This window comes from Orbicella faveolata, unplaced genomic scaffold (assembly GCF_042242905.1).
Source record: "Orbicella faveolata isolate gen_17 unplaced genomic scaffold, um_ofav_v1 contig_27, whole genome shotgun sequence".
Classification (NCBI taxonomy): domain Eukaryota; kingdom Metazoa; phylum Cnidaria; class Anthozoa; order Scleractinia; family Merulinidae; genus Orbicella; species Orbicella faveolata.
The window spans coordinates 6275161-6288130 of NW_028301555.1; the positions used below are offsets into that span (position 1 = coordinate 6275161).

Consider the following 12970-nt stretch of genomic DNA (forward strand, 5'->3'; position numbering starts at 1 on the left):
CTACACGTTCTTTTTTCCACAGCGGTAGTTACTTTGACATGCAGCCCCACTCAGCGGCAATGCTTCAATTCCTCTGTGTGTGTGGAGGACAGTAGATTCTGCGATGGACACACAGACTGCCCTGATGGTAGCGACGAGGGAGTTGGATGTCTACTGGGTGGCTGTGAGCAGAATAATGGAGGCTGCTCTCAGGTCTGCAACGATATCCCAGAAGGTTAGTTCATGCTGGAATTTTGCTTTAATTTGCAGCCTAAACGGTCAGTTAAATTTATTGTTAGCCCTCGTGGTTTATTCTTTATTCAAATGTTGAATAAAGTGACAAGAGAAAACAGTTTATGTCAACCTAGAAATCTCTCTACAATACTATGAGGGCTTCCCAGGGGTTGGGGGAACAAGGGAACGATCATCTATTTCAAGGCAACAAGGGATATTTTTGGGATTAATTTGGGGGAACAAGGGATATTTCTACTATTAAAAGGAACTTTGACCGAACTTTTTAAGGAACAATGGAATTTATTTGTAGGGAATAAGGGAGAAAGATTAAAATTTTCAAGGGATCAAGGGTTAATACTATATTAAAGACAATAGTATTTGGTACACTTATAGTTCAGTCCCTCCTGTCCCTAAGATAAGATAATTTAAGATAAGATAAGATAATTTATTTCATGTCAAATTACACAGGGGCTGGTCTCCCAGTCCGCCTAGCCAGAGGCTAATGATTAAAGTGTTTGACAATATTGCTAATATCTTAAATTAGAAATGACGTATATCTATATAAATTAAGTCGAAGGCAATTACTGCATTGACAGCCGGTAAAATTTAACTTAGTTAAAGGTCTACGAAAGGATGATGCATTCGGTGCATTTGTTTTCCCTGCGCTTTTGTATCTGCGCTCTACATAGCCTGGGTCCAATCCCGACGATACAACAGCCAACCGACTAATCCTTGTCACTTGTTAAGCTACTGAGTTATTTCTTTGATGTCAACAGGTGTGCTATGTTCATGTTTCGAGGGGTTTCATTTAGCGGATGACAACAAGACGTGCCGTGATATTAATGAGTGTAAGGACCCCAGCTCATGCAGCCAGCATTGTTTCAATAACAGAGGATCGTTCTGGTGTAAGTGCGTTGAGGGCTACAAACTGGAATCTGACATGAAGCGATGCAAAGCTGCAGGTAAGCGGAAATCCTGAAAAACCGGGCGTCTTTACTTTCAGTGCCAGTCTTTCCCGCTAAAGAGGTCTGGAACTCGACTTGAAAAGTCCCTTTCTGATGACGTAACACGACAGAGATCCGTGTAGTGTCTTTGAATGGAAAATTCAAAACTGCCCAAGAACTAGTCAGGATCTTGCAGGCTTATTAGAGTTATGGAACTTTTCAGGTTGATTCCAAGATACCCGAGATACCATTTTTGATTCATACACAAGAGTAAATGCTCAGGCGACGATGTCAAAAGGTGTTTTTTCAGAATTGCTTCTTTTACCAAAGTCCGAAAGATCGAGGAAGCAAGGATGTACTTAATCATGTCATCTTCTTCTATAACGCTGAATTAATCACCAAGGACCTATTAGGCAACAGCAAACTACCACCACTTATTACATAGTACCTCTCTGCTTATCCTGTACGCTTTTACGCCTCTGTAAAACGAACTGTTTCTGAGTTGTTATAAGATAACAGCCACAGGTGGAGTTCAGACTAATTCTTAGCTCGACTTGTGGAAATAGCACAAGATGTTACAACGATCGCGTGGGCACTGCTCTTGAATTGGAAAGATATTATTAATTTTGGGCTAAAAATACACAAAATTGTGGGTTTTGTGCTGTAATCCTTTAGAGTGTCTACAAAAACAATTAGATTACTCGCCCTCGTTTTTTATTAGCAGTAGTGAACTCGGCTACGCCTCGTTGACAATTCGCTCGTAGAAAACTCGTGCGAGTAGTGTAATTGTTAATTAGAACTTGAAGATGTAGAAATCACAATCTGGATAGCAGTTTTATTTGTTGTTTACAGACGCAATTGCACCGTACCTTTATTTCTCGACTCGACGTGAAATAAGGAAGATCAACCTTCGGCAAGGATCAAACTATACCACAGTGCTAGACGGCTTATCAAACACCATTGGGATAGATTTCGACTGGTCGGAACAACGACTGTACTATTCTGATGTCAACAGTGATAAAATCGTGCGATGTTTCTTAAATGGCAGTAAATGTGAGGATGTTATAACAACAGGGCTTTTGACGTCGGAAGGTAAAGTATTAAGGTTTCTTCAAATGTTCTTCAATATGTTTCTTCACAGATGGTACCTCCAGAAAAAAATTTAAAGGAGTTCAGTCACGGTTTGCGCATATTGAAAAGTTTAGCCTCGATTTTTCAAATTCGTCGTTTGTGATCCGTGTTAATCTTCTCCATCCTTAGCCATCCTTGTTCCTTTATGGTTTATCATTATCTCTTTGGTGTTTTTCTATCTTATTGAACTGTTATTTTCAGGTTTCCTACCATTTAAAGGTAATTCTGTATGTGGCCAAAATAACTCAAAATTCCGTGACTGAGCCCCTTTAACGCAAATTGAAAAAAACCTGAAAATAGTAGTTTACTAAGATTAGAAAACACCAAAGAGATGATAATAAACCACAAGGGAACAAGGATGGTTAAGGTTGGAGAAGATTAACACGGATTACAAACGACGAATTTGAAAAAAAAAGTGGGCTAAACTTTGTAAGGTGCTCAAACCGTAACGTAGCCAGATAAGTTCGTCGTTTGACGTTCGTCGCAATCATCTCTAATCTTTACGATCTGTATCTTATTTTTGACGATTTTTCCTTTGGTTTTGTTAGTAAGCTTGAGCTTCACTTCCAGAAAAATGTTCGCCTCTTGGTACAGGTTATGTTCTCGGTCAAATATCTGCGCATATTTTCGTACCATGTGATTCTAGCCTGTCATATGGAAATGCTCTAAAGACATAACCTCTCTTGTAGATAATGCTTATCATGATCACAGTTACTGTCAGCCTCTAGTAGACTAATTCCTATTGTACTGAGTACAATAGGAACTAGTCTACCAGAGGCTGACCATTGCTGATCTCATAAAGTCTTACTTATCTATTGCAGGACTTGCTGTTGATTGGATTGGTCGACATTTGTACTGGACAGACACAGAAACCCAACAAATTGAGGTGTCTACCTTAGATGGTAAATGGCGCATGGCTTTGTTTTCGGATGACCTCAAATCTCCCCGTGGGATTGCTGTTGACCCCAGGGATGGGTAAGGACAGTTTCTTTTTTTTTATTTTCTTTTGGCCAAAACATTGTCTGGCTGTCAACATGCGGCTCAAAATTATATACTAAGTGATATGTGAGGTGGCCGTTTCTTTCACACATTCCCCATCTTCAGCTAAGCTAAGCTTTGTTTCTAAAATCCTTTTTACCCAAAATAACGAAAGGGAAACGTCATGTTGTATTTCTTTAAGCACACGAACTGGACACAATCGAAATTTGGTTCCATATTAGAGATGAAACAAGATGGTATAAAAAGACGAAACTAGTGACATAGCTCTTACCAAGTCTCCTATGCATGAATTTTTTCTCTTTTGTTTTGGGTTTTGGCAAGACTGCCTTGGCTGCCTTAACCAGAATTTCATCTTACGCAAAATATTGTCCTGTTTATTAATTCCTGTCACCGAAATTCTCATCTTAAATGCCAACAGACATATTTTCTTGGGTAACTTAGACGTGTGTAACTTTGATGTAGTTGTCCCTTATCAGAAATAATTGAAAGAATTAAGTATGACTCCATTTTGTGTCAGGCTTCTTTTCTGGTCAGACTGGGGCTCGTCAAAGCCCCGGATTGAGAGAGCCAACATGGATGGTAGTTCTCGACAAGTGATTGTCAACACTACAATTGAGTGGCCTAACGGAATCACACTTGATTTCGCCAACAGGTTGGTGCGAACGTTAATAAATGAAATAAATTAATTAATAGAGAGAAAGCCACATCAGCCTTAGCTGGTTTTCATACGGGACCTCTATCCTGATCGAATTGGAATTTGGAGAAGTTGGTTTTTGTGGAGGGAGGAGAACCGGAAAAACCGGAGAAAACCCTCAGAGCAAGGCGAGAACCAACAACAAACTCAACCCACATATGACACCGGACTGGAATCGAACCCAGGCCACATTGGTGGGAGGCGAGTGCTCTCACCACTGCGCCATCCCTGCTCCCTAGTGAAGTATCTAATGTTATAGTTACCATCAATTCGTCTCTATCACACGGTGCTACCGAACCGATTCTGTAATGATAATTCAAGTTGTTTGCTTGTATTGTCCATGTAGACGACTGTACTGGATCGATGCAAAGTTGGATTACATTGGCTTTTGTAACTACAATGGTTCTCAACGTTACAACGTGCTCAGAGATGCTAGAAAAATACGCCAACCGTTTTCCATTGCGCTGTTTGAGGACACAGTGTTCTGGTCAGACTGGGAAAGGAAACAAGTGAAGCGCGGAAACAAGTTCCATGGTGGTGACGCCGCCTTGATTCATGCGGCAGGGTTTAAACCGATGGACTTGCATGTTGTCCATCCCGTTCAGCAGCCACAAGGTAAGGGACTGTGTCACGCAATAAGGGAATGTTAAGTGTTAACCGCCACGCAATAGGGAATGTGAAGTTGCTGACCGTCACGCAATGGGAGATTGTAAAGGGAGCTCCGTCACGGGTTCTGAGTTGCTTTGGTCGTGCACAAAATTACCTTTAAACTGAAGGAAAGGTGGAGAAACTCCAAAGAGATAATAATAAACCTTAAAGGAACAAGGATGGTTAAGGATAGAAAAGATTAACACGGATAATAAACGACGAACTTGAAGAATTTAGGCTAAACCTTTCAATATATGCAAACTGTGACGTGGTTCCTTCAAGTGGTTGACTTGAAGCGCGACATGGTTCGCAAATTCCTTTTCCAAACCTCCAAGAAAACAAATATTGCGTTGTACCTTGAATTTGTCTTCATCAAATTTTTTCCAGTTTTGGTGCCACAAAATTGAACGTTGCAGTTTAGGAACTGCATGGTATTTTTATTGAAGACAAATTATAAATGACTGCAGCAAACCTCCACTGATGAAAGGGGTACCTCAAAATGTCTGAAACGTCCACCGTTTTATGCCGCATGCCAAATCTTAACTTTGCTGACAGTACCCTTGGTTAATATATTTTTTTGTTTGTTGTTTTCAGGTGTCAACTACTGCCTTAACAGTTCCTGCTCTCACTTGTGTCTTCTCAAACCTCAAGGATACAGTTGTAACTGCCCTGTGGGCATGGTACTGCAGGATGACAGCATCACTTGTCTAGGTAAAATTGCCCATCTAACGTGATAAATTCATGTGTGCTATATGCAGCTCCGGCATGTTTCGCTGCCCCTTTCGTTTAACAGAAGTCGTGCTCACCTAACGTTTATTGTGCGGATTGTGACATGCAGAACTCAAGAAGTCTTTTGTTGGAGTTGTGTCCTTTGGCCACGCAGTCACCCCTCCTCTGCCCCTCCCCCTTCCCATCTCACTTGCTCACTTGTCACTCACCACCCTGGCAAATCAATCGCTAAAACCTGATTTGACTCATTTTCTGGAAAGAAAAGAAGCATGTATTTCTGCTTTTATTTGAAGTTTGTTTTTTTTTGTTTTTAATCCTTGGTAAATTTAATAGAGATTTTAGAGCTGTATAAGTGGGTAACAGTGAATTGTTTGAGAAGAGAAGAGTAGAGAGACTCCTAGTTGTTTTACCGTGCGAATGTCGAAGACATCCACTGGGCCTGGAGAGCCACTGGTCCCAAAAAAAGAAAATTGCTTTATTTTTACAAGCTCTCTTCAGAGCCATTTATTTTCACTCGGTCACTCAGTCATTCAATCGTGTATTTGCACAGAAATACACAAAATGGTATATGCACAGCCGATATTGCGTAAAAACAATTTTCAAATTTGCAAGGAGAGGAATCTGTGTGTGTCTTTCTATTTGGATCGTTTTGTTTGTACACAGCAATGAGGTTTTATAATACTGGACTGCCATTTATTTCTACAGAAAGTGAAGTAATCCTTCTATATGCCAGGAAGGCAATAGTAACAGGGATATCTTTAAATCCAAGCGTCACCAAAGATCAGATCATTCCTGTGCGGCAACTAGAGACAGCAGTTGGGGTTGATGTTAGTGTAGATGATAAATACTTCTTCTGGAGTGACATCAAAGCAGATTCCATCTCCAGGGTATTTTTCAATGGTTCCGGTCGTGAAACAGTTGTTGCCGATGGTAAGCTGTTCAGTCTGTTAATATAACACCGCAAGTAACATCTATAAGGTGTATTGGAATAACTCAATTAGCGTTCTATTACGAATTCCGTTCTCTGATTGGCTACGCTACTCAGTATCTCAATTTTGGTGTGTGACAGTGTGTCTTTTGTTGACAGTGTGTAGCCTAACAGTGTGCGGTTGTTAACAAAATGGCGGCCGTTTCTCTGCGTTTTCAAAGAGTCTACGGAGAGGATTTAGATGAAGTTTTGAAAGACTGGTAGATCTATACTGACTAAAACAACTAGATTACTCCCTCTCGATTTCTATGCGTGATTTTCACTCGGGCTGCGCCCTCGTCAAGTATCACGCGATAGAAATCTCGAATCTAATTGTTAAATAAGAGAATAAGTTTGCTATTGAAAGCTTGATCTTAGAGAAGAAGTGCGGTAAATTTGTATCTACGGTTTTCTTGGCAATGATTTCTCATCTTGTTAAGGGAACTGTTCTTATTAGGGTTCTCGTGAGAAAGACCTCGAAAAACGAAATCCAAAACATATTTTGATTGATGTAAACGTTGTTATCATGGTCTAGTTTTGTCAAGCAATACTATGTAAGGTCGCTGAATGAAAAAAAAAAGGGTTATTGTATTGATTAATGCATGCAGTGAGTTGTGATGTCAAATTGCAAGTAGGTTGTTGTTTTTTTTCGTACCAGACTTGGCTCGACCGGAAGGTATAACATACGACTGGACAGCAAAGAATATTTACTGGACAGACACAGGGAAGAAGGTTATTGGAGTTGCTCGCTCTGATGGTAGTTATCAGAAGGTCTTGATTTCCTCCGATGTGGCTAAACCCAGAGGAATTATTGTTCATCCCATGATGGGGTAAGATGTGTATTCTTCACAAGACCGTAAACTACTACAGTGAAACGTGGAAAGCTTTCACTAGTGATTACGCATAAATTCAGTCAACTTTCACCTTGCAGACAGTCCACTATTATGGACACCTTACTATAACGGACAGACGCTCGAAGAAAAATAACTCGTAGCAAAGAAATAAACGTCTGTGGACTGATGCACTGTCACTCCTTCAATAAATGTTTTACTGCTCTTTCGTTGTCATTTAAACGTAGCTCTTCTGCTTTCTTATCAGGTTGCTGTTTTGGACCGACTGGGAAGACAATAACGCCAGAATTGAACGCGCTTTCACGGACGGTTCAGACAGGACCCGCCTCAAGACAACCAATCTTAAATTCCCCAATGGACTTGCCATCGATTTCAACACCAACAAACTGTATTGGTGCGATGCAGGGACTCATGTGATTGGTTGGATGAACTTTGACGGGACGTCAGCGCAGGTTCTTTATCGATCTCTGTCGCATCCGTTTGGATTGGATGTCCATCATGAGAAGCTCTACTGGACCGATTGGAGGAAGACTAGCGTCTTTCAGGGCTCCACGTATGGTGGAAGGAAAACTGTGCTGAAGAAGGAGACAGAGTACCTGTATGGTGTGCGTATATATACTAAAGAAAACCAAGCAGGTACTCATCTGTTATGAAAACATGGTTGCTACAGACATCACTTTCAAAATTTCCAGACTTTTCCCTGATAAAAATACATTTTCCTCGACAAAATAAATTCGAAGTGCCAGATGCAGTAGCGAGAATTTCAATGCAGCTAACACCCAGTGTCCTCAATGAACCGTCCGTTTCAAAACATTCAACTATTTTAAAGTGTACGATACGTTAATTAACTCGAACTGCTCTTCGCAAACCGAATTTTGTTAGGTCACTACGAACCAATGTGCCTCTTTAAAAGTCTTTATTTAGTGTGAGAGAAGAGTTTGCTTACGTCCAGGTGAATTTGCGATAAATTTTGCGACATTGTCAAGATCGTAAAATGTGTTCGATATTAGAGTCAGTTGTAATGATAGAGGCAATTCTGGGTAATCTAAAGTCGTGATAGATATGACAAGGTTCAGCCATCCTCTTTTTTGCGTGATGAATCCAGTTGCCTGTTATATCTGGTAGTTGGTTCAATATGAGTCATTTAAACTAAGCTTACATTGTACTGGGCAAATGTATTCATAGAATGAGCTGCAGATTCATTAATTAATCAACTAGTTCTGTCTCAGGCACCAGTGGTTGTACTGTGAACAATGGCAATTGTACCCAGCTGTGTCTGCCGTTAGGATCAAACTCAGTCCGTTGCGCTTGTGCTATGGGATTTGCGTTAGCTTCTGATGCCAAAACCTGCCAGAGTGTGGATACTTTTTTGATCTACTCGACGGCTACAGGTACTGGAATTTGTAACGTCGTGTATCAAGCTAGAGACGAAGTGTTTCATCACGTCTCTAAATGTAGAAAAGAGTATTGGACTTGGGACTGACAATGGAGTAGTTTTGACGAAATTATACATTTAGGTGATGGACCACTTTCTGGGATGTTTGAAATATTCCCTGAATCAAAAGTCTAGGTCAAGACGAAGAAATAAAATCTTCAAAATGTTTGCTAATACAGAGCACATTTCCAAACACTGTTGCGGTTATGACTTGCTTTGTTTAAAACGGATGAATTTTTAATGAGTCTTAGAGTTATAGTTTGTTATTTTATTCCTCCCGTGCTCAGTTGTTAAATGGTTGTTTGACAAACAGATTCCTTGTTGCTGTGCGTCTGTACAGTAACAGATCACAGATGACGTCAAAACGTGTTAAGAACAAGAACGTCACACCAGGCGATAATTGAGTGTGTCACTAATGTTCTTACCACATTTTGGTGTCCTCTGTGATCTATTAGTGAACAGACGCATGGCAACATGGACTCTTTCTGTCTTATATGATAAAGAAACAAAAACGATAGGTCAATGACGTCATCTATACGTCTGTCCTCCAATAAATCATAAGTAAGAACCAGTCAAAACGCGAGAATAATGATTTTATCCTATGCGATCAAAGTAAAAGTACATTATAGAATATAATACAACACAATATTTTGATTTGACTTTAGTTTCAAAAACATTCCTTCTTGCTGAAAATTCTCGCTTATTTCGTTGCAGAAATCCATGGCATCTCCTTGGACCCAAGCAGCAAGAATGAAGTAATGCAGCCGTTAGATGTCGCGCGTAACTGTTTTGCGGTAGACTTCTACTTCAACTCCAGTTTACTCTTCTACGCGGACGATCGCGCAAACGAGATTGGTCAGGTATCACGAGTTGGAACTGCAAAGAAAAGTATCATAAATTCTGGGCTCCGCAGGCCTCAAGGACTTGCTGTTGATTGGGTGGCTGGAAACCTGTTTTGGACGGATTCTGGTAATGATGTCATTGAGGTATGTTAAGCTCATTTCTGGTATTTGATTCCAGCTAAAAAAGGGCTTGAGATGGTCAGACTGGAGAGGCTTTGTGTTAGGTCAAGGCTATATCCGCTACGTTTAGAGCTAATGTAAGGGAAATTCCAAACAGTAAAAAAGTCAAATTAATGCCATTTTCATCTGCAACGAAGTATGAAAATCGTGTCCGGAAATTTAAAGACCAATGCAATCTTACTTTGTTGTACGACAAGGAAAACAGCAAAATTGAAACAATTATATACCTAGTAATTCCTTAGAAGTCTTACGTTGATCACCTAAAATGTTAGTATTATTATTATTAGTAGTAGTAGTATTTCCCACACGTTGCACTGGCTAACATCAAATAGCAAGGGATCAAGTCATTCGGTGATGCGGACTCTTACAGTGTATATCTACCTTGCGTGTCGCCTCTTAGTACTCCATGTCAAGAGATTGTACCTCAGATGTTACAGGCACTTTTTTCGCTCTCATTCTGCCTCATTGCCATAGGATTTTGCGTAGAGAAAACATCACGTTCGTTAGATAGTGAAACTTAGAACATGGTGAAACATTTAGCTCTTTAACTGTAATACTGAAGGAGATATTGGTTTTCAAAAACTGGACAATTTATGGGCGGCCATATCGCTAAAGAGCCTATACATTCTTTGTAAAATCTGGAACTTTTAAACCCGCTTCAGTCAAAAAATATGTATTACGTCGGGATCAAATTTCTTGGGACAGTAACTCTTGGTGTGCCCTGATAATATCATATTCAGAACTAATAGTTTTGTTCAAAAAAGTTGTATACAAGGATTGCCTTTTATCTCTCACAAGGTTAGTAGATTAGATGGCAGATACAGAACAGTGGTAATCTCCACTGACTTGGGTGACCCCAGAGGAATTGCAGTGTACCCGGCAAAAGGGCTCATGTTCTGGACAGATCATGGTCGCAGGGGCAAAGTGGAGCGTTCCTCAATGGACGGTACAGGCCGGCAGTCTTTGGTACAAAGAGGGACCATTAAGAGCCCAATAGGAATTACCTTGGATTACCAGGAAGATAAGGTTTACTGGGTTGATGAGTCTCTCGATGTCATCTGGAAAATGGATCTTGATGGTGGTGAGTAGGTAACAAACGGCTGAGGTTTTTCATCGGGGAAGGGTACCTCGGGGTTCCTGAATACCCTTGAAGCATTCTCCCCACCCCACCCGACCCTTGACCCATTGTACTTAATTTACCTGTGTGCGGTCTTGTTTATTTTGCTGTTCGAGATGGTTTCGACTTTTCACTCTGGGAACGAAATCTTGGGTCTAACTATTAGAATGAAAGGTGTTGAGCAAAACTTACATGAGGTATCGTTTTTAATGTTCTGCAAGGTGGTTGGAACCTTTTAAGCCTGTGAATGAAATTCTAGTATTTGGCCACTCAAATGAAAGGTATTGAACAGTACTTTCACTTAGTACTGTTTATTATGCTGTACAAGGCGATTCTAACTTTTAATTCTTTGGACGAAACCCTAGTTTGTAACCATTACAATGAAAGCTTTTGAGCAGTACTTTCATGTGGTACTGTTTATTATGCTGTACTAGGTGGTTCTAACTTTTTACTCTGTAGATGAAACCCTAGTGTGTGACCATTCAAATGAAGGCTATTGAGCAGTACTTTTATGTGGTACTGTGAATTATGCTATGCAAGGTGGTTCTAACTGTGAATGAAACTGTTTTGGTCAAGTAACTAACTTAACATTACTACACTCTGTAGGGAATTTAGAACGAGTTGTCAGCTCATCGTTGGACCATCCTTACGGCATAACCCTGCTTGACCGGTTTGTGTACTGGACTGACTCAGGTAACAAGTCCGTCTTTAGAGCAGAGAAACAGAACGGCACAAATATTACAGTCATTACGACAGGGGGAGACGTGTTAAGAGATGTACGTGTATTCTCACCACAACGCCAGCCACCGGGCGGTCCTTGTGTCAACAATGGAGGCTGCGAAGAGTTATGCTTAGCAGTGTCGTCATCTCAGAGAAGGTTAGCCTTGTATGCATTTTTATACGTTAAAAGTATGAGAGGAGAAATTGGAGAAAAAGAAGGTCAATCTGGAGACATAATTTTCAGCATGTTGAGATTATGCTAGGCAAGCCGAAGTGTTCCAAACTACGTGAAGAAGAATCCAGTACTACCCCGAAGTAAAGTATAAATCCACTTATTCAAACCTTTATCTAAATCTTCTTCACACACACTTAGAAAACGCAAAGAAACTGCCGACATTCTGTTAACAACCGCACACTGTTAGGCTTCTCACTATCTACAAAATATTACATAGCGACTAGTGTAGCCAATCAGAGAACGGCATTCGAGATAGAATGCCTGTAGATTAATACCAAAAGAGATATATAATTTCGTTTGCAAACTTCTTCAGGTACTTAATACAAGCCAAAGAAATTTTTCGCCCTGTAACTGGATTTATTTAATAGTATCAAAGGGTAGGTTTTCAATAGTGTGCTTGTGTTTCAGATGTGTCTGTGTGTCTGGCCTGGTAGCATCTGACGGTATGTCCTGCTTGAATGACAGCAGTTTCCTTGTCGTCAGTGGAAAGAAAAAAATCGGATTTTCAGCCATCAGTCCACTCCGCCGACCGCCAGAGTTCTCAACTATAACTCGAAGACGGAGCTCTGTGGTTGATCTTGACGTCGACTACGACTCCAAACTGATCTACTTTGCTGATGCAAAAAAAGATATCAAATCAGTTTTTCTTAATGGCACTGGCATGAAAGTGGTTGTTAATGGTATGTCTTAATCTTGGTTTTTCCCAACGTAATTAGCTTAGTCACGGTTTATTAGGAACTCAGTCACGGTATTTTTATTTGTTTTTGCCATGTACAAAACTACTTTTAAATAAAATGAAACTTGAAAATAATAGCGTACTATGGTAGAAAAACATCAAAGAGATAATAATAAATCATAAAGGGACATGGATGGTTAAGACTGGAGAAGATTAACACGGATTACAAACGACGAACTTGAAAAATTTAGGCCAAACTTTTCAAGATGCGCAAACCGTGACGTAGCTCCTTCAAGTATCGTAATGTTTTCTTTGCAAAGTCAAAGATAATTACCAACTGAGGAATATCACAATTATACAGCTATTTCAATTAGCGTTGTCGGATCAAAGCCTCAAGTTTACGCGACAAGAGCGAAAGTTAGTATGGGTAGAAGTAGAGAACTGCTAAACGTGCTGAATACTAATCAAATATAACAACATTGCAAACGTCATTTGGTACGTTTTCTTTTTGTTAAGACTTGTGGAAACAAGGGTCTTTTCGCCACATTTGATTTTAAAGGAATTTTTAACTAAACGTTGTGTAACCTTG

The 12970-nt window shown here is 40.1% G+C and overlaps 1 protein-coding gene across 1 annotated transcript in view; it reads left to right on the top strand.

The window, feature by feature from the left end:
• The window catches only part of LOC110067328 (low-density lipoprotein receptor-related protein 2-like), a 58673-nt gene that overhangs the window by 21295 nt on the left and 24408 nt on the right, over positions 1–12970 (top strand). Inside the window, exons 19-33 of the mRNA XM_089297224.1 lie at positions 23–214; positions 990–1175; positions 2010–2249; positions 3110–3263; positions 3805–3939; positions 4328–4596; positions 5224–5340; positions 6064–6288; positions 6984–7155; positions 7424–7812; positions 8406–8567; positions 9326–9597; positions 10432–10714; positions 11357–11627; positions 12114–12385. Coding sequence (XP_089153350.1) covers positions 23–214; positions 990–1175; positions 2010–2249; positions 3110–3263; positions 3805–3939; positions 4328–4596; positions 5224–5340; positions 6064–6288; positions 6984–7155; positions 7424–7812; positions 8406–8567; positions 9326–9597; positions 10432–10714; positions 11357–11627; positions 12114–12385 — 3339 coding nt within the window. The remainder of the gene's footprint in view (positions 1–22; positions 215–989; positions 1176–2009; positions 2250–3109; positions 3264–3804; positions 3940–4327; positions 4597–5223; positions 5341–6063; positions 6289–6983; positions 7156–7423; positions 7813–8405; positions 8568–9325; positions 9598–10431; positions 10715–11356; positions 11628–12113; positions 12386–12970) is intronic.